Source organism: Sus scrofa, chromosome 15 (assembly GCF_054392235.1).
Source record: "Sus scrofa isolate SSC_HxYL_T2T_F1_AM1 chromosome 15, Sscrofa_HxYL_maternal_Yorkshire_Landrace_v2.0, whole genome shotgun sequence".
Lineage (NCBI taxonomy): Eukaryota > Metazoa > Chordata > Mammalia > Artiodactyla > Suidae > Sus > Sus scrofa.
Window position 1 is genome coordinate 107,496,735 of NC_139397.1, and position 21,710 is coordinate 107,518,444.

At 36.5% G+C, this 21,710-nt stretch overlaps 2 protein-coding genes across 51 annotated transcripts in view; both read left to right on the plus strand.

The window, feature by feature from the left end:
• GULP1 (GULP PTB domain containing engulfment adaptor 1) overlaps window positions 1-21,710 on the plus strand; it is a 263,558-nt gene that overhangs the window by 147,199 nt on the left and 94,649 nt on the right. For 38 of the 50 annotated variants that reach the window (XM_021075367.2, XM_084999167.1, XM_084999162.1 and 35 more), the window contains one exon: window positions 18,814-18,888. In XM_021075367.2, the coding sequence (XP_020931026.1) occupies window positions 18,861-18,888 (28 nt within the window). In that variant the 5' untranslated portion in view covers window positions 18,814-18,860. Of the gene's footprint in view, window positions 1-11,337; window positions 11,393-18,813; window positions 18,889-21,710 lie in introns of those variants that run through there. The other 12 variants (XM_084999181.1, XM_084999152.1, XM_084999166.1 and 9 more) reach the window with 1 other exon arrangement.
• COL3A1 (collagen type III alpha 1 chain) overlaps window positions 1-21,710 on the plus strand; it is a 528,757-nt gene that overhangs the window by 68,904 nt on the left and 438,143 nt on the right. The gene's annotated exons all lie outside the window — the stretch shown is intronic.

Genomic DNA, 21,710 nt, shown 5'->3' on the forward strand with positions numbered 1-21,710 from the left:
TATCTGCTTATGATTCTATTGGTTAAATGGAGAAATCCCAGCATTTAAAATGTGTTTACACTTTGCCAATAGTCCCATCATTTTAAAATGCTTATTTTAATTTAAGCTTCTTATTCTCAATTTTAATATTGTTCTCAATATTAATCTGAACTTTACAAAGAAGGTCACTGGGAAATGTACACCTTATCTCAGTTTACTTTTATCTTTGAATCCCTACTAGGGTGTACTAGGAGAAAGAGGAATAAATTTAAAATTGCATGAAGTCATTTCTAATCCATTGAAACACTTGTTTTCTATGCACGATAGAAATGTATGTCATACCATAGATATATTAACGTTTTAATATAAAAGCAAAGGTAGATGGACCTCAATTTATGTTTTTAAATATTTAGAATTCAATATTTCTCTAACAGATAAAATAAAATTTTAAAAGATGTGTAGAATTAAGATGAATTTTGTTGTAATTATTTGCATTATTTTTATAACTTTGGATCATTAAAAGTAAGTATACAAACTACAGTATTTAATATATTCTAAAACGCAGCTAATACTTAGCTAAACTAATAGTCAAGCTGATACTTAGCTTTCTAAATATAAGTAGGCTAGGGATCAACTATTCTTGTTATTCCCAGACAGACTTGTTTCTTCTCTGTCTGGTTGCCACTAAATCTGGAACTTATATTTTTGTGACTTCTCTTTTTATATGTTAAAAATAACAAAAGCACCAGATCCAGAAGCAAGTGTGTGCTCCTGCAGAGAAATCACACAATGAGCCTTTTCACCTCCAGGTCATTGGCCTGAAAGCAGAGCCAGCCTACCAGGTTGTACCTGACAGCAGTTCTAAGATACAAAAATGCAAAGTAAGGAGATGGACTCACATCACATGGTTCGAAAGTCTCCTTGCTAGATATTAAAAATGCCAAGGATTATATTTGTATCTGTTCCCTAACATACTTAGAGACTTTTCAAACCCACCTTGCTTAAAAGGATTTTCTCATTTTATGTTCTGTAGTTCTCACCAACCAAGATTTTTATAGAGCTTCCTTCTTGTATCTTCTGTTATGAACCTAATAAATACACTGTTTACATGTTTTTCAAAACTACAAATGCCACGTCCCTTCCCTGCTCCCACTGCTGACAGTGGGAGGTGTGTCTTCCCACCGTCCCCATCCCCATGGGAATCACAAGTCCAGAGTAATCCACACTGATATTTTTTGTATTATTTTTGTTTCTAGATATGGAATGTTAATATTTATTAATATAATACCATGGCATATTTCAAAAGCAGTAAATACACCTTTAAGAATTATTAGAGCTTACACAATTAAGTGGTAAGATACAAAACAAAAATATCAAATATACCTTTGTGAAGGATTGCCTGTGAAACAGTAAAGTTGAATAACTATATCTGTTGAAAGATGTGCTTTCCTTTTCAAATTAGAATGACTCACTTCTGTCTTCCATTTATTTATCCATAAATATTTATGTACTAAAATTACATAATTCACAAGATACTGACAATACTTTTATTTCTGTATGTGAGTACATATATACAAGATACTAGCAAAATGGGGAGGAATTCAAAAATATTGATATATTTAGAAATATACATGCTTATAAATATTAAAAAAGTTATTGTTTTATAAAATTATTTCATCCTAAAAATTATTATAGATTTGTTGCCATCTATAACCCCTCTAGGATATGTTTATACGAATATTTTTCGGTCGTTAGATATATGCTTTTAGAGGAATTGGCATTGATTGGTAGATGTGACTCAATACTTTTATCTCTTAAGACTTTGAAAGCAAAACTCAAATTGAGCAAAGATATAAATATTAATCACAAATCCCAGAGATTGGGAGCTCTGAGTGTTCCTTTTGCTTTGCAGTAAGCAAAATCTAAATAATAACAGTTATTGACTTATTTTAAGAAACAGAACAAGGGCCACGTGTAGTTTGAATTTTTGTCTTTTTCTCTGAATAACTTACTCAGAGGAGAGCATCACCTTTAGTTAACCACTCCGTTTGGTGTCTAGTCCAGGGAAAAAAAGGAAATTACTCCATTAGTGGAATGGAGGCCAGAATATGAAAAGAGTCAGAGTTTCAAGATTTTTCAGTAGAGGAGTCCCGTTGTGGTGCATCAGATCCACAGCATCTCTGCAGCTCCAGGACACAGGTTCGATCCCTGGCCCAGCACAGTGGGTTAAAGGACCTGGCATTTCTGCAGCTGTGTCATAGGTCACAACTGTGGCTTGGATATGATCCCTGGCCCTGGAATTCCACATGCTGCAGGCAGCCAATTAAAAGAAAAAGGGAAAAAATTTTTTTTCAGTAACTCTTCTAGAAGGGTGAGGGTATAGTTGCAAATACCTGAGTACTCTCTTGGCATTTCTCTCCTTTCTCTCTGTGACACTGGACTCCAATTTCTCAGCCCAGACCTGCTCATTCCTTCTGGCAGATCAGCGTCAAAAAAACCTAGCTGAAATTCAATAAAAGGACTTAATGAGTGAAAAGGATGGGGAATTTCAAAACTGAAAAGTCGTAGTACTAATATATAAAGATAATCAGTAATTTTAGTCACTGACCCACATTTGTGTTGAAATGCACATTAAGCCCATAGGGACACTAAAATGTATCTGCCTCTAACCTGTGCTGCCCCGTTAAAAGAAATTCAGGAAAGCCTTCTTAGGTATAAATGTGTTAGTATGGCAAATATAATGTATGAGGGTGTATGTATGTATATATTTCCCCCTTGGTTATTAAACGGTGGACGAGTTTTCCTACTATGATAATTTAAAAATATTTCTGTAATAGTAAATTGTAACTGAATATTTGTGTAAACTTCAATAAAGAGATTAGTAAAAGAGGGGATAATTGATGTCATTTCTAAGGCAAGTCTTGTTTCAATATATGGAATATAATTTACCAAGACACTTTTACTTCCCTTTTCTCACTGTTATACTTGCCAGGAAAAATCCCTACTCCTATTGACTGACTGTTCTCTTCTATGCTTAAGTAGCCCATAAACACGCATGGAACAAACACGCATGCACACACAAACTCATATGAATGTGTTGATTAGTCTGCCTTTTTTTTAGATTGCAGTCCTCATCGGGTTAAAATTGCCCAGATATTCAACTGCCTTGTCGCTTCAGTTTGCTCTTCTATTCGAGACTACTCTTTTCTGATCCCTCCTCTCCTCTTCTCTTCTTTAATCCTTAACCCCTTCATTTTCCTCACTTAGAGATAATAACCTGCTTTTTACTTAACTGATAAGATGCATGCAATTAGAAAAGAAATTTCATATTTTCTCACCACTAATTCTACTTCACTACCAAATACTTTTATATGTTCCAAAGACTCAGCCTTTCCTTTAATGTTAACTGCTGCTCCTTTTGTCTAAGGATGGTCACTTCATTTGTGGATTTGACCATATCCCTTTAGGCCTGTTAAAGGAATTGGCTCCTGCATTTATTCTTTCTCCTATCTGTGTCATCAGTTTTCTCCTGTTAAAGTTAACTTCGCATCAGCCGAAATACACCTGCAGTTGTACCAGTAAACATCTGTTCCTTGAATTTATCACCCTTAAGACCTGCCTTATTACTTGCTTTCCTTTATAAAATTCCATGAGTTTCTCCACTTCTTGCCTTTATTTCCTCCCTTCATAGTCTCTCATAAACCAAATCCAACGAAGCTATCTTAGCTCCTCCAACCCTGACACTACAATGCAAAAGTCACTGATAATCTCCATGTTGCAAAACTGATAGCCATTTCTCAGACTTCCTTTTTGTAGATATGTCCGTATTATTTAATCTTCTCTTAATGAAAACATTCTTCATTTGATTGCTAGAACTGCACAGTTTCTTGGTTTTCATTTGATTTTGTTGGCTGTTTCTTAATTATCTCCCAGCTTAATCTTCTTTTTCTGCCTAATTTATAAAATTAGGCATGCCCATGGGCTCAGTTATCATTTGACTATTTATATCCACTTCCTAGCTGACCTCATCATCTAGAAACTGGTTACTTCACAAATTATATTTCTATTCCAATTCTGCCTGCCAGTTCCAGACCCCATATCTAACCATTTACTCAACTTCTCTTAGACATCTAGTAGATATCTCAAATTAAAATATCCAAAACAGAAGTCTTGAATTCCACTTTCCAAACTTTGCTGTCCCCAAGTCCCCTTCTCAGGACATAATTTACTCGGCTAAAGAGAAAAAAAGAAAATAGTTTTGTCCTTGTGTTCTCTTTCCCTTACTTTCAATATCCATCCATCAATTAGACTGGTCAGCTCTCCATTTGCAATAAAGATCAAAAAATATTGGAAAGTGTCTGAGGACATGACATAATGGAAAAAAGTAACCAAAGTTTCAAGAACTTTGTGGCAAAAGTTAAAAGGGGAATCTACAACTCTAATGATTTCTCTCTCTTGATGGAGGGAGGATGATAATGGTTCTAATTCTCAAGAATTGGAAAGAACTGGAATTAAACTAAACAAAGGCTGGGAAGCTGTTCCTGTACCTCCAAGATAAGAGAGAAGGTGAAGAGACTAGGCAGAGATTAATGACGGGGAATTTGGATTTCGGCCTTAAAGTGGGTAATCACCATTGCCCAAATGACTAGTGGAGATAGAAAAAAAAATGAGGGGATGTGAATGGGCTAACATCAATCATCTCAGTAAAGTAAGAGGCAAAGTTATCTCCTAGCAAATGACTTGACAAGCATATAAAGCATATTTGAAATAGCTGCTATGAGGTATCAAAGGACAAGGAATAAAAGGAACACTGAGTAGCCAGGAGGGCCCAGTCTAGATTCCTCCATTGTGTGGAAGATATGGTTTTCCAATCTTAGATGAGCCTCTGTGTTTTCCTGTACTGAAGGGCAGGGGCTCTGACATCACCCCATAAATGTACCACAAGACTCGCTGTATCCTGGGTGACTGAATAAAGAAGAGGGGCAAGAGAGAGCCAGCCTTGTATACATACATATCATACACACACACACACACACACACACTATATATATATATATATATATTATATACATATGATTTATATATCGATGGCAAGTGCAAAGTATTAAAATAGTCATACTCCTTAGGGCTGCTCCAAATCAGTCCTCTGATTTATTTCCTTTTATGCCCATTCTTTACCCCCTTTCTCCCTCTTCACTACACTCAGTTGTTTGTATTTTTGTTTGTATTTATTCTTTTAAAATTAGTATTGTACTGTTTGTATTTATACTTTTAAAATTAGTATAAGCACTGTGTAATTTGGGGATTTTCTTGGTCACCTTCTTATTGGTTGTAATCAGTATTGTTCCTAAGATCCATTCATGTTGTTATGTGCACATTTAATCATCATTTTCAATCAGTTGTTCTGCATAGCAGTCTCTGATGTACCTCTACCACATTTTGTCTGTTTCTTCTACTGGTGGTAAACAACCAAACTGCCCCAGCTCCTTACCACAAAAAGTATTAACGAGATTTTCCTCAGAAGTCTTTGGGGATCTGTGAGAATTCCTTTGGGATGAATATTCAGGAACAGAGTTTCTGAATTATAGGGTATGTGAACATTAAATTTGCTTAAGCACTATGGATTGGTCTTCAAATGAGCCTTGATATTTATAAATGGTCCCCAATAGTGCTTGAAGGCTACTATGTCCTAGTTTTCCTCAACTCTCCTTGAGTGGTAGCACTACCTGGAAGATTCTTTAAAAATGGTAAAGTCAGGACCCTATATTCTGATTGAAATAGAGTAAATCTTTGACATTTAATAGTTTTTAATCTTCCCAGGTGATTCTAATGAGCATATAAATGTGAGAATGATTGTTATAACGTCATAACATCACTGATACTTGGCATTATACAATTTTCTAACTTTGCCAGTCAAATTAATATAAATAATATGGTTTAAATTTGCATTTCAGTGATTACCGATACGTTTGAGCATATGTTTATATGCTTCTTAGCCTTTTGGGTTCCTCTATAAACTGGTAGTTCTTATGGTTTGTCCATTGAGGGGAGAGTTACTGACTTTTGCAAACTGATTTTTAGTAAAGTCTGTATATTTTAGATATTACCAGATTGAGAGAGACAACATATCTTTTCTCAGAATTGTCATTTGTCTATTACCTCTTTCATGGTTACCTTTTCTGAAATGAAATCTGTAATTGTATAATCAAATTTATTTCTATTTTTGCATATTTTTTGAAGAAATTCTTTTCTTGCTTTAGTTCAAAATGATATTCTTTTTTTTTTAAAGGTCACACCTTTGGCATATAGAAGTTCCTGGGCCAGGGGTGGAATCAGAACCACAGCTACAGGCCTACACCACAGCCATGGCAACACTGGATCCTAACCCCATCTGCAACCTACACTACAGCTTGAGGCAATACTAGATCCTTAACCTACTGAGCGAGGCCAGGGATCCAACATGCATCCTTATGGAAACTTCCTCAGGTTCTTAACCCACTGAGCCACAACGGGAACTCAAAATGATATTCCTTTTACATTTTCTTATATTTTATAGGTTTTGTTTCTTATTCATAAAGGCATCAATGCATTTGAATCCCAACGTTGTGTAAAGGATAAAATGTTTTGTTTTGTTTTTTCCCCTGATTTTTGAATACCATCTGTTAAAGAGCATATCCTTTGATTTGTGATGTCCACTTAATTATATACTAAGATTCCATCCTTAATCAGAATTAAGATACCATCTTTCAGGAATGTTTATGAACTCTTTATTCCAATCTATTTCTTAAATTTTTTAAAATTTCTTGCAGTGTTACACTGTTTTATGTTTTGTTGTTTTTGTTACACCTGCAGTATACAGAAATTCCCAGGCCAGGGATTGAATCCAAGCCATAGTAGTGACATGCAGTGCATTTTCATAAGTTACTAAATATAGTTGGAAATTTTGATTATATGTATTATATATATAAATTATTTAGGGAGTAATTGACACTTTTATAACATTATGTTATCAGAGCAAGAAATATATCCATTCGTTTAACTCTTCTTTGTTTATATACAAGTTAAAATACTTTTCTTCGTAGAAATATTAAGAATTTTTATATTAACTTCCAGTGTACTTTGTACTTGAAAATATCTTCAAGTTAATTCAAGATTTTTTGTTATAAATTTTCAACAGATTTTCCGAGCTAAGATATATTGCAATAAAATACGTTATTTTAGAAGACTTAATTTGTTAATTCACTTTGTAATTAAACAGGCATTTTCTATAGATATGAACTAGATGCTAAGGATATAAAGAGATGAAATTTTTAAAGCCCAAATTCATTTACTTTTCCTGGACATCTTTTTGCACTTTATTTAATGTGAAATGAAAGTACCCCTGAGTGCAAGAGACTGAGACGGCTGGCTCCATTTGAGTAGATATATTCAAAGGAAAATTTGCGAATTATTTCAGTGAAGTAGGTTGACGTTAGTTGCCAGCACTCTTTCTAAAATATGATCAAATGGAGTGTCAAATAAAAGATAATTCCAGATTTAGGTAAAGAAAACCTTATTTGAAAAGATGACTGCAATAAAGGGAGTGGGTGATGGCAGTAGGGAGAATATGCCAAGCATAAGATCTGTAAGCCTCTCGATAGCTAGGCAGAAGGGGGCTTTTCTCTTAAGAGTGAAAGAGCCTGGAAAGAATGGGATGTGGGAGGGAAGATAGGATGAGGATGGGGACGGTACACCCAAGAATATTTTCCTCCCAGGTCAGCCTCTTCTTAGGCAAGACTGTGAAGGGAGGGTTGAGGCTGCTAGGCTGAGTCTGGGTCAAAGTTCAGGATCCTGGGAGAAGGAGAGAAGCTTAGCTAAAGTTTAGTCAAATCAAAGTAGCAGGTATTTTGTCCAAATTGGTCAGTGGCATAAACAGTTCAGATAATCATTAGTGAAGCAAAGAATGGGAATTTGGAGGGTATAAAGTCTGGCCTTATCTTAGGGAAACAGAGGAGTGCCCTAAAGCTAAGTCCTGTGGGGAAGGGTGGTTCTTTGTTGCAAGCCATTTCCAGAACACAAAGGGAAGCAGGGTGGATTTCCTTAACCTTTGTTATTTTCCAGGATCATGGGCTAGGGTAAAGTTCAGTATTGTCCGGATGGTGATGAAGATAAAGAGATTTCTGAGGAGAAATGTTTAGGCAGCTAGATGGCTAAGACAGGCAGAAAGCCCACTGGCAGAAAGCCAGCATATTTAAGATTATCATAGATCCACTCAAGTTAAAAATAGAAAGTTTTGATTGAAGTAGCAGAGGCAGAATGCATTATTAACTGGGGTCAAGCGGTATTGCTTGTAAGCAAGTGCCTCTAGTACTAACAGTAATGCCGGTAAGGAAAGCATGATTTTCCAGTGGAAGTATTTGGAGGCTCAGTTTTGGAGGATTTGATTTCCTGCCCATCAGTGCCCACTCAGTGAAGCCTCTAACACTGTGAGATGCTCTAGATATGAGGTCAAAAGATATGAGAATTCTATCTATCTTAAACAAAACTCTTAAAACAAAACTGTATTAAGTGGTTAAATAGTAAATATATTCATATTTATGACTGATTGTTAGAATTAACATAGAGATAAAAACTGCTTACCATAAGAAACACCAAAAAAAAAAAAAAGGGGGCAGAAAAAAAACCCCGATCACATTAAAGCAGGACATTTAAATAAAAAAATCCTTCCAAGTGAAATATGCTAATAAAAACCAGAAAATTTGAAACTGAAATAAAGTATTTTTTGTTGTTGCTTTATCTGTAGAGATCAATCAGCCAAATCTTTTTGTGTGTGTGTGCTTTTTAGGGCCACACCTGCAGCATATGGAAGTTCCCAGGCTAGGGCTCGAATTGATAGGGATGGAATAGGAACTACAGCTACCAGCCTATGCCGCAGCCACAGCAACGTAGGATTTGAGCCTTGTCTGTGACCTACCTACACCACAGCTCACAGCAGTGCCGGATCCTGGACCCACTGAGTAAGGCCACAGACCAAACCTGCAGCCTCATGGATACTAGTGGAATTCCTTTCCTGTGTGCCACAATGGGAACTCCAATCAACTGAATTTTAAAACATGTATTTTACAAATTCTAGTCTTAAAATACATAAAGTCTTGAGCCCTAGACTATATAATAGCATTAATTGAGCAATCAAGCAGTTTTATTCTAGTCTTTCAAAGGAATTCAGACAGTTTTGCTAAAGATAATATTACCTCAGTAATTGGATCCCACAAGTTCTCACTCACAGGATATGGATATCAAAGTGTTTGGTGAAATGAGGAAAACAGCAAGTCTAAAAAGATATAGGTCTTTTGTGTTCAATCAGAATAAAAAGGAGGAGTTCCCGTCGTGGCGCAGTGGTTAACGAATCCGACTAGGAACCATGAGGTTGCGGGTTCGGTCCCTGCCCTTGCTCAGTGGGTTAACGATCCGGCATTGCCGTGAGCTGTGGTGTAGGTTGCAGATGCGGCTGGGATCCTGCGTTGCTGTGCCTCTGGCGTAGGCCGGTGGCTACAGCTCCGATTCAACCCCTAGCCTGGGAACCTCCATATGCCGCGAGAGCGGCCCAAGAAATAGCAACAACAAGAACAACAACAACTAAAGACAAAAAGACAAAAAGACAAAAAAAAAAAAAAAAAAAGAATAAAAAGGAGAGACAGTATATTGTGATTTAAAAGGGGGGGGTGGATACTGAGAAGGACTTCTACAAAGAACATCAAAATCTAAAGTTCATGGAGTTCCTTTCGTGGTTCAGTGGTTAACAAACCTGACTAGTATCCATGAGGACGTGGGTTCGATCTCTGGCCTTGCTCAGTGGGTTAAGGATCTCACGTTGCCATGAGCTATGGTGTAGGTCTCAGATGAGGCCCTGATCCCATGTTGCTGTGGTCAGTGGTTTCAGCTCTAATTCGACCCCTAGCCTGGGAACCCTAAAAAGCCAAAAATAAAATAAAATAAATAATCTAATGTTCACAATGAAACTAAACCTAGATGCTCAGAGGAGAGTCATAGTCTATTGTAAATAGTGTGTGTTTCAAGATAATTATTTATCTTAGTTTAACTTATTTATTGTTGTGATTGTCACATTTTAGAGAAAGGTAACTGACCTCCCATTAAGAACATAAGATAAGGAGTTCCTACTGTGGAAGGCCTGGTCCTCAGCATCTCTGCAGCACCGGGACACAGGTTCGATCCCTGGTGGAGCACAGTGGGTTAAAGGATCCAGCAGTTGCCTCAGCTGTGGTGTAGGTTACAACTGGGACTCAGATCTGATCCCTGGCCCAGAAACTCCATATGCCTGAGGGTGGAGAAAAAGAAAAAGAAAAAGGAAACAAAACAAAACAAAACAAAACAAAAAATGTAAGATAATGAAGAAAATCCAGGGAGAGAAATAGTTAATTGATCTTTAGATGCAGTTTTCATGAAAAATCTTAGTATCTGATTATTGAAACAGACTGCTACAAGCCTGCCAAAGTTTAGCTCAGAATTTTATAGATACTTATGAAGTATATTGGGGTACTTACTCATCATGCCCCTGGGATTGCTCAGACAGTTTGAGATTTGTGCTACATGTCCTTTCTCTCTTTTGGCTGCAGGGGCTCAAAAAGGACCCATGATATCCTCATTCTGGAGGTGCTGAGTGGTGGCCTCACTTCCAGGCCGATACCCAATCCCTGCTTGGAGCGTTGTGATATCCCAACATTGCCATAATTATGGCCCAGATACTTCCTGCACAATACTTAGAGGGTTTCCAGCTCTGGGAATGACTTTTGAACATGCCTCATTCAAATCATCTTTTGGTAGAAAGTGTTATTGTCAAAATAAAGTGGTTCACATTTCAGTAGCTTTCATTGTCAGTAAGGATAGGTTGCGTATGCCTATTTTTACTTTTGATTCATTGTAGCCTTTATTTTGACCTCAGCCTTGGCATTGGAAGAAATCCAGACCCTTTATATTTTGTCCCATAGATCTGGTATTTCTGTACCTTGTACTCTAAGGTTTTCCCATATAATAAGCCATTCTGAAGAGTTGACCACATTATCAAGCACCAAAGCTCTTCTTAGACCGTCTCTGCTTCTAGTCAAGGGTGTTGAAGAATAGTCTAGAGCCTCGGGGAGGGCCAGGGCATGGCTCCCAGAAGGTGATTAGCAGTGCGGCCAGGAGTCCCATGCCTGCAGTCAACACACACCACACATGCTCTGCCCTTGGGCCTGAAACCTTCTTTCCTCCTCTCACATTTAACCTTTGCCCATTTGGGAAGTGACTGGTTACCTACACTCTGAAGCATCCCCATTCCATGCTTCATCCTCTCACTTTCAATGGTACCTACCTCTTTTCTAGGGCTCATCATTATCCATGGAGTCCCATACCCATCCTCCCTTACCTCTCAAAGATGGTAAGTTCTTTGAAAGCAGGGACTTTTCTTTACTTATTTTCACTTCTCCACTCTTACAATGCTCATCAAATAATGTGGTCTCCATATTATCTACTAGAAGGGAAAAGGATGTTTTTATAAATGTTAAGAGATACAGGGGGAGTTTCCGTCAAGGCACAGCGGAAACTAATCTGACTAGGAACCATGAGGTTGTGGGTTCGGTCCCTGCCCTTGCTCAGTGGGTTAAGGATCTGAGGTTGCACTGAGCTGTGGTGTAGGTCACAGACATGGCTCAGATCTGGCCTTGCTGTGGCTGTGGCATAGGCCATCAGCTTCAGCTCCGATTTGACCCCTAGCCTGGGAACCTCCATATACCACAGATGTGGCCCTAGAAAGACAAAAAAAAAAAGAGAGCAAGAGAGAGAGATAGGTCGATTTCATTTAAAAAAAGGAAAATAACTATAGGCATTTATATCCCAAGTTAGGGAATTACAAAAGACACTAATGTTGCTATTTCTCATAAATTATAAATGTATAGTCTCTGAAACACATTATCATGTGACTTCCTTTCCTGTGAAATATGTTTGTTTACTGGTTAGTTTTCTTGGCTACCCTTAGATAGTATTGATCTACAAAAGCAAAGATTCCCTTGCAAATTACAGTCCTAAAATATGGTGAAGAAGAGTATTACAAGATTTCTTACAACTGGGAGATTTAAAAAGAGAACCTTTACAATAGAGATGAATTAGATCCAGAAGACTGTAAAAAATGAGCTGAGTTCTCCCAGGAAGATTTTGGAAGTTTTGTTCACCATTGCAAGCAGGGAAGTTCCAATTGTTAGCACCTACTTTAGAGCATTTAGCAACGTGGAGGATTTAATGCAGGATCTAAAATTGTCTGACATTGTCTCAAGATTACCTTCCTAAATTATATATTCAAAAAGCACAGAAAAAGTTTGAGAATAAAAAAATGCATATTATATGCATTCACAGAAGAAGCAACTTTTTTGACTTCACCTAGTTTACCATCCTACACAGAACTAATGATGAGTTTTCATTATTTTAGCATCATCTCAGATCTCTTAGGGAACAATAGTATTTTAGTGTCTTATGACATATTAATGTGAATCATGTTTCAATCAGTTTTGAGGGTTTTTTTTTTTTTTTTCTTTTAACCATGACAGAATTCCAGGGAAGTTTGATATTAAATGTACTCATAAGGATAAAATGAAATTCAGAACCAGCTGTTTTTGCAGCTTTTAATATTCCTACCACATAGAGTTTCTTTAGTCATGACAGTATGATTTAATTTTTTAAAATAAATGCTTGGGCAGCAGGTTGCAAAGCAAGAAACTGCCATTCATTAAAAAGCTACTCCAAACTTTTTCTGAGCTAGTTTATAAATATCTGTGAATTTCCTTTGGTAAATAGTTTTCAAATTTGTATGTCCTGGATTTATTTTAAAAAATGATTGTTGGCTTCACATTTCTTTTAAAAGAAGGCCTAAAATTTATAGAGTAAATGAATACCAAGTGGCCTTATGGTATTTTGTCATAAAATTTGGGATTATATAATTCATCTAATGACATCTGCCTTTAATGTTCTTAATGTATTTTAAATTTTTTATTTAGAGGTTTAAAATTTCCAATTGGCTTTAAAATTGAAGTGATAATATGATAATAAATTACAAACGTATTATGAGTTATGAGTTTTTTTCTTGATCATGGTTAAATATTCCATTTATATTTTGACATAGCTATCAAATGAATTTATAAGGTTCCCTAATGATATTTACAGTATGTTATAAATATTTAATATAGGATCTTAATTCTGGGTTCTTAAGAAAGATAAAAGCAAAAATGTAAATAGCGGTGTTTTATAAAGAAATTCAGAATGGCTACCAGAAAAAAAAGTCCCTCTTACCTTTCCCCATATATAATTAGATTATCTGTTTCTTCTTGATTAAGCTTTGGTCTTTTTCATATTTTGTAGATGTTCCCCCTCTATCTTCTAGTTGGCAATGTTTCAGATTTAAAAACTGCTTCCATCCTCATCTTTTTTCCTCTATACATAATGTCTTTTCTTCTGGCTGTTTTTAAGCATTTCAATTTGTTCTTGAATTTGAGCAATTTGATTATGATGTGTCATGGTGTTTTTGTTTCTTGTATTTGGTGTTTAAGCTTGTTAAATCTCTGGATTTATATTTTTAATCATTTGGAAAATTCTCAGTCTATATTTCTTCAAATATGTTCCTATCCTTCTTCTATCTCTCCTCTCTTTCAAAGACTATTTGATCACACGAAGTTTTTCCATAATTATGTGATCCTCTTTCTCTCCCTTTGTTTTTGTTTTTGTTTTTTAGGGCCACACCTGTGGCATATGGAGGTTCCCAGGCTAGGGGTCAAATCAGAGCTGTAGCCACCAGCCTACACCAGAGCCACAGCAACATGGGATCCGAGCCACATCTGGGACCTACACCACAGCTCACGGCAACACCAGATTCCTTAACTCACTGAGCAAGGCCAGGGATCCAACCCGCATCCTCATAGATGCTAGTCAGGTTCATTAACAACTGAGCCACGTAGGGAACTCCCCTTCCTACCTTCTTACTATCCTTCTATCCATCCTGCCTGCTCACAAGACTCTTTTCTGTCTGTGTTGCATTTTGAGTAGTTTTTATGTCTGTATCTTCAATTTCATCACTCTTTTCTTTGCAATATCTTATCTGCTATTTATCCCAGGTAGTGTATATTTTATTTTATACATTATGGTTTTTATACCTAGAAGTTCAATTTAAGTGCTTTTTTGTATCTCCCACATTTCTAAGTAGCAACTGCTTAATCAGTCCTTTGGGTTCTTTTTTTTTTTTTTTTTTTTTTTTTGTCTTTTTGCTATTTCTTTGGGCTGCTCCCGTGGCATATGGAGGTTCCCAGGCTAGAGGTCGAATCGGAGCTGTAGCCACTAGCCTACACCATAGCCACAGCAACGCGGGATCCGAGCCGCGTCTGAGACCTACACCACAGCTCACGGCAACGCCGGATCGTTAACCCACTGAGCAAGGGCAGGGACCGAACCCCCAACCTCATGGTTCCTAGTCGGATTCGTTAACCACTGCGCCACGACGGGAACTCCTCCTTTGGGTTCTTGAGTGTAGGGAACCTGTCTGAATGTTCTTGCCAACCACTGCTGTTTCCCATGTCGCTTGTCACTCGTGGATCAGTTTTGATTAATTTTTCTCATTGTGGATTGTATTTTTCTGCTTCTTTGCACACATTGGGTGCAAGATATTGTGCACTTTACCTTGTTGGATGCTAATTATTTTTACAGTCCTTAAAATCTTTTGAAGCATAGTTTGAGATATAGTGAAGTTACTTGGAAATAGTTTAATTCTTTTGGGTCTTGTTTTTAAAAGTTATTAGGTAGGGCTAAAGCAACATTTAGTCTAGCCTTAATTTTTTCCTGCTGATAAGGAGAAACTCTTCTTAGTAATCTAGTTGAAGTTCTGTAAATTCAGAATTTTCCTTCCTTGCTGTTTGCTCTTTAGTGAGCTACAGACACTGTTCTTTCTAAACTTTGAGGGGGCTCTTTCCTCAGTTTTGGGTAGTTGTCAGTATTAGACTCACTTGTAAGAAGGATTTTCTGCAGGTATGTTTAGGGCTCTCTGTGAAGCTAACTCCTCTCCAGTGCTCTGGATTACAAAATAGGCATCTTCACTTCACCACATTATCAGCCATACTTCCAAAATTCAAGGAGATTGCTTAGATTGGACTGAATTCCACCTCCCTGGACGAGTGCCTGGAAACTTTCTCCATGCATTAAGCTAGGGAAATCATAGGGCTTACCTTATTTGTAATCACTGTCCATTGTTGCCTGATGTCTAATGTCTTAATGGTCTTTGTTTTATACATTTTTGTCTCATTTTTAGGTGTTTCAGATGGTTAAGATAAATATAGCCTCTGTTACTTTCTCTTGTTCAGAATCAAAGTGTCTGTATAACTGAATGTAATATATGGAAAGTTGGTAACATAAATTTTTTTTTTTTTTTTTTTTTTTAGGGCTGCACTTGTGGCATGTGGAGGTTCCTAGGCTAGGGGTCCAATCAGAGCTACAGCTGCCGGCCTATACCACAGCCGCAGCAATGCGGGATCCGAGCTGCGTCTGTGACCTACACCACTGCTCATGGCAATGCCGGATCCTTAATCCGCTGAGTAAGGCCAGGGATCAAACCCACAATCTCATGGTTCCTAGTTGGATTCATTTCCACTGGGCCATGATGGGAACTCCATAAATTTCTAAAAAAAAAAAGAAAATAAAAGAATAGAGCTCCCGTCGCGGCTCAGTGGTTAATGAACCCGGTTAACATCCATGAAGACGTGGGTTTGATCCCTGGCCTCTCTCAGTGGGTTAAGGATCTGGCATTGCCTTGAGCTGTGGTGTAGGTCGCAGATGCAGCTTGGATCCCGCATTGCTGTGGCTCTGGTGTAGGCCAGCTGTGATAGCTCCGATTGGACCCCTAGCCTGGGACCCTCCATTTGCCACAGGTGCAGCCTTAAAAAGACCAAAAAAAAAAAAAAAAAAAAAAAGATAAATTTCTGAGGAAGGTTTGAGCTATTCATTGAATGATAAGTGCCTCTTGTATTATATACATTGGGGAAATCAGTGTAAGTTCTCATACCATATAACACTATTAATCCTGAAGACTTTTATATTTTAAAAACAGGGTTATAAAAATATAGCACACACAAGTATACCTAGAGACACATAGTATTCGGTATTCAATCCTGGGGAGTATAAAGTTAAATGAGTGTTGTCATACATAACTGATGGCCTTGCTGAATTGTTATAATCCCTTTGTGTTTAATTAAAAAAAAAAAAGAAAAAGAAAACCTAAATAGTAATACTTCAGACCTTATGATCTTCACTCTGGGATGCTATTAAAGGTAATTTTATGTGAATTATTTCTGTATATTTGCTGAAATTTAAAAATAACAATTTTTTAATGATAAGGAAATTATGTGTCCATGTGTATACAGCCACTGAAACAATGTTTATGAAAAGTTTATCCTAAAGGAAAGATTTATGTTATATTGTAAATGGAAGTAAAATATGTTTATGTAGAACTTAATTTCTTAATTTATTAACATGTTAAATTGATAAAAATATATAACTTATCATCTCAACTGTATAGTGCATGAAAACATTAATACTTTAAACAAGTATAAGTATATTAAATACTGACTTGGTGTAATGCACTGTATTATATATATGTTATAGTGTTAACATACATGACATATGGAGTTTCTGTCGTGGCTCAGTGTGTTAAGGATCTGGCATTGCCATATGAGCTGTGGTGTAGTGCTGAGACCAACTCAGCAGATGAGGGCTGAAGAACGGGTGCTGTGAAACTTAAGGAAAAAATTAACATAAAACAAGACACAGAGACATTTACTTTAATTAAAGGTGGGAACCAGGGGACTCAAGGTCTCAGGGACCAAGAGTTCTGCCTCAAGAAACCATGCTGCTTTTACTATGCTCTTTAGGATGAAGTCAAGTGAAGAGGGGGCTATAGATACAGGATACAGGTTTTTTTTATTACTTTAAAAGTTCTTTTATTATTTTAAAAGTCACATAGCTGGTAGATGTTTAAGTTTTTATTGTGACCTTTAGGCATTTAACAATCATTAGCATTTGAGGAAGCTTGGCCTTAGCTATCTATGCATAGCATCTAGAGAATCATCACTGTGCTGCAAATGGCATGCCTATCTGCAGCGACCACGCCAGGTTTGCACCTTGGTTCTCTTTGCTAATGCATATTCTGCTAATGACCACTCATAAACCACTTGGGGCCATGAGGTTCCTCTTTCTCTTATTCTCTTATTCTTATCATGCTGTGCAAGCGGCGTGCCAATCTGCACAGGTCCTGCATGCCCAGACCAATGCATTATGTCCACATTCAGCTGACCCTATGAATAACTTATGCCTTTAGGTCTTTGTTCTTAAGCTTAAGTCATTTACCAGCACTGCGACTGTTTTTCAAGCAGGAAGATGGGGTAAAGGAAAAAGAGGAGAGCTAGAGAGAAAGCCTCCATCTTCTTAGAGAATACATAGGTAACAGTAAACAGAATGTCAGTAGAAATATAAATGGTAAAGACCATTCTGATATGGTTTTAGAAAAGTAGAACATGTTTCTGAACAAGGGAAAAAAGGGGATCCTTGTTATAGAGTCACCAAAAATTCAGCCGAATTGTATTTGTATTCCAGTGTTTTGTGGAGGGTAGAGCTTGGCATCAATGAAATTGGATATTAAGCTGAGGGGATTTCTAAGCCAAATATTGAAGGAATGGCTTTGTTTCTCCTAAGTGATTATGCTAAAATGCCAGAAGGAAATGAATTTGTTAAGCAGAAATAATCTGATCCATGTAGCAGAGAACACCAAGAGCCCAGCCAACCAGCCCTTTGAGGAGATTAGTATCCATGTGAACCACAGACCTAATCAGCTCTTCTGGCAGAAACACTGCCAGTTTCAACTGAAGGAGTTGCAGATGGGATGAAATGAAGAAAAGCTATTGGATTTCTTAGCTCCTATAGGACAAGATCATAGAGCTATTTGGCTTGAATGTGCACTATTCTTCAAGACTAGGGATAAATGATCTTGAAGGTGATTCAGAGATCATCAAGCCTCCTTCCTTGGTTTAAGGGAAAAGGAGGTGTACCATGCATTGCCTTGGTACAGAATCAAGCTTAGCCTGAGGGGGGCATGACCTCCACTTTTCATAATCAAAAGACTTCTGTTTTTCCACCACTGCTGTTAATGATAACCCAAAACTTTACCACACTTCTTACCAACAAGATCGGGGAAAAATTAATCTAATTTCTTCCTAAATTTGCAGGTAAAAATAATTCGTGATAGATGCAGAATATGAAAAAAAGAAAAAAGAAAAGAAAATTAAGGAACTGGAGGGATTTGATATATTCAGTATACTCATTTGATATACTGTGGTTTTTTTGCCTGTTTTTTAGGGCTACATTTGCAGCAGGTATATCGAATTTCTCAGGCTAGGTGTCGAATCAGTGCTATAGCTGCCAGCCTATGCCACAGCCATAGCAATGCCAGATCTGAGCTGCATCTGCAACCCACACCACAGCTCACAGCAATGCCAGATCCTTAACTCACTAAGCAAGGCCAGTGATCGAACCCGAATCCTCATGGATCCCAATTGAGTTGGTTACCCCTGAGCCACAGCAGAAACTCCCTGCTATGTTGTTCTTATCGGCTATGCCACTCATAATATTTAGTACTTTTGTTTATTCTTATCCAGTGTCCTCGAGGACATTTCAGAATACTATTTGTAAATGTTTAAAAAATTTAAAAAGACTTCATGATTAAAAGGCATTTGGTCAACATTCCTTTATTTATGCTTCACTATTTTCTTATTTTTATAGGATATAGAGTGTGATTGAACTGAACATCTATTTGGCTGATCCTCATCATGAACCGTGCTTTTAGCCGGAAGAAAGGTAAGTGTGCCCATTTGAAGCACCTGGGAGTCAATTCAATATTACTGTTAAAACGGAGCAGAGATGTTGAACATCAGTTTTTCCTATTATCAAACTATGTGGCTCCAGAATGAAGTTAGAGTAGAGTAACCCAAACCTGTAAATATTGCTAATTAATCTTTTTTGGTTATCATCCCAATGAAGGTGTAGGATTGTTTAGTGTATTTAGTTCAGAAAACATTTATGATAATATGTTATCTGGCTATATGATTCTGTGGTGTGAAATTACAAAAAATAAAGTGATTTGACTTAGGAAGTTAGTCCTAACTTCACTTTTCATAACCATAATACTAAATTTCCTGGGTTTACATAGGTTACAGTGATTTAAATCCACTCATATGTGTATATTTCACTTTTATTGAATAATGTGTGAGGATTAATATTAGGTGAATTGATAGCAATGAGGCCAAAGTAAATTTGTTATTAATTTTACTGTAGGAGTTTAAAATAAATTTAAATATACCATAGTTATCAGTACAGGAATGGACACAGCTGTTTTTTTTTAATAAAATGACTTTTATTTTTCCATTAACTGTTATTTTTTTATAAAGTGATTTTTATTTTTTCCATTAGCTGTTTTTTTTTTTTTTTTAAAGGGCAGGAAAACGTGACATTTGATAATATATTTCATGATATACTCATAGGAAAGATAGGAAAATTTGATAGTTTTCTATAGTTCAGTGAAGTTAAAATAATGTATCCTTGTCATCCTGGAAAGAGTTCTCTAGTGATGGGCACCAGGCTGTCTCCTGTTTAACATGCTCTCAGTGACCTGGGAGAGAATACTTAGACAATGCTGCTCAAGTTCTTAGGTAATTGAAAGTAGGAAGAGATGGCTGATGTGGTAGGTATGTGGGGAGGAAATGACCAGTTTGGTCATATTCCATACGACAAACTGAATAAGATACTGTAAATTGCCAAACATGGGTCTAAAAACTCTAATGCTTCTATACTGTTTATATATTGTTATTATTGGGAAGATGCACCCAATTTCTGTGCAGGTAAAAGCATGGCTGAAAAATAAAAGTCCTCAGTGTGATTATCAAGGGTTCTAGTTCATTTTCTAATAGATGAATAATGAACCTTCTTGAACCAAGAAATAGATTGTCTGTACTACTCCATGCCATCAGGCACAGTGTGTTCTTGCTTTAAAGGATTAATTGATACATTACAACATGCCTGGTTATAAAGGATGACTTCAGGACTTTCAGCCATGTAATAGGAAGCATAGCTGAGAACTCTTGGTGTTTTTCCTTGCAATGTTTGAAGACCTTTGAATGTTCGAATGCGGTTATTTAGTTATGGGGCTAAGTTTAACAAAGGGAAAATAGGTGTAAATTATAAGGTCATTGATTAAATGTAGGGAAAAATTTCCAACAAAGTTGTACTAAAATATAATGGCATTATTCAAAGTACTAACTTTTTTTGTTACTGAAAAGAGAAGTGTTCAAACATTTGGATGTGGTACAGAGGATCAATGTATTCAGTAGGGATTTAGGTAAAGTGAAGAACTTTTAGGCACTTTTCAACCCTGGGAAACTAGGAATTTATTATTTTACTTATTTTTTCTGAGTAAAAGGAAAGCAAAATGACATTTGCTGTAGTCTCTAGCTTGCTTCCCAGATTTTTGTGATTTTTTTAATCACACTATCTTGTTTTTTAAAAACTCTTCTAGATCCTCCCTCTTTTTTTTCCTTACAATTCCTTTTCCCATGGTTTTAAAGTAGAAACTTTACATTTCTAATTTACTATTTATTTGAAGGGGATTTGGAGTGTTTTTTAATTACTATGCCAAGAGCTGGATAGTGAGATGAGTAACTAGCAGTTAAATATTTGTTTCACTTGAAGGCAGTGGGACTAGAACCATGAGGAAAATTAGAATGATTTAGAGAATCAAGAAGCAGAAGCACCTGCTATTTCCTGCTTTGCTGCGTTCTCTTTTTTCTTTTGACGTCTCTTATTATTTCTGTCAAGTGATTATATGTCTTTATCAGGAAATTATTGATCAACATTTTACTCCAGTTCAGTTAGAACTTGATACCAGAAGTTCTGCTTTAAGTCCACCAGTCACTTTGGACTCTCATGTAGTACAGCTGTTAAAAGAAAAATTCTTGGAGTCTGTGCTCCTAGGTTCAACCAATCGCACTCTTTAGTTGAATTTTAATTTGAGATGCAAAACTGAAATTTTATGAGGGAGTTTATATAATTTGGCCATTGAGAACTATAATTGTAGCCCTAGAGGATATATAACTCATCTTTCCAATAACTAGCATCATCATACACTGTACTGTACTCTAAACAAAGCAAGACGCTCTTCTATCATTAAAAACTTATCTCTTATTTATAGATATCCAATTTACTTGGTTATCATGTGTAAACTTACTAAAAGTTGCTTCATCCTGTGCCTCAGAAACCTAAGGAAAAGAGATAGTTACGTTAAACCTAAATATAATTTTTTTTCTCTTTTTATTAAATCTCTCAATTAGTAATTTGCCTGGTATTCTTTGATGGAATTGGCCAGATACTTCACTGATTTTAATTGTAAATGCTTTAATGGTTATTAGAGTTGCTCATAGGTTCTGAAAAAAGACCAAATGTACTAGAATTGCATCATTTGGGACTATTTTGAAGAGCTCTGTAAAAATTACTTAGCTTCATAATCATAGATTAAACCTTAATGAATGTATTTGTTTTATAGCTTCTTTCTCTATGTTAGCTTTCTTTTTGATTTTTAAAAATCCTATAGTCTGTATTACATCAAAATGAATCATTTAGTCAAAAAA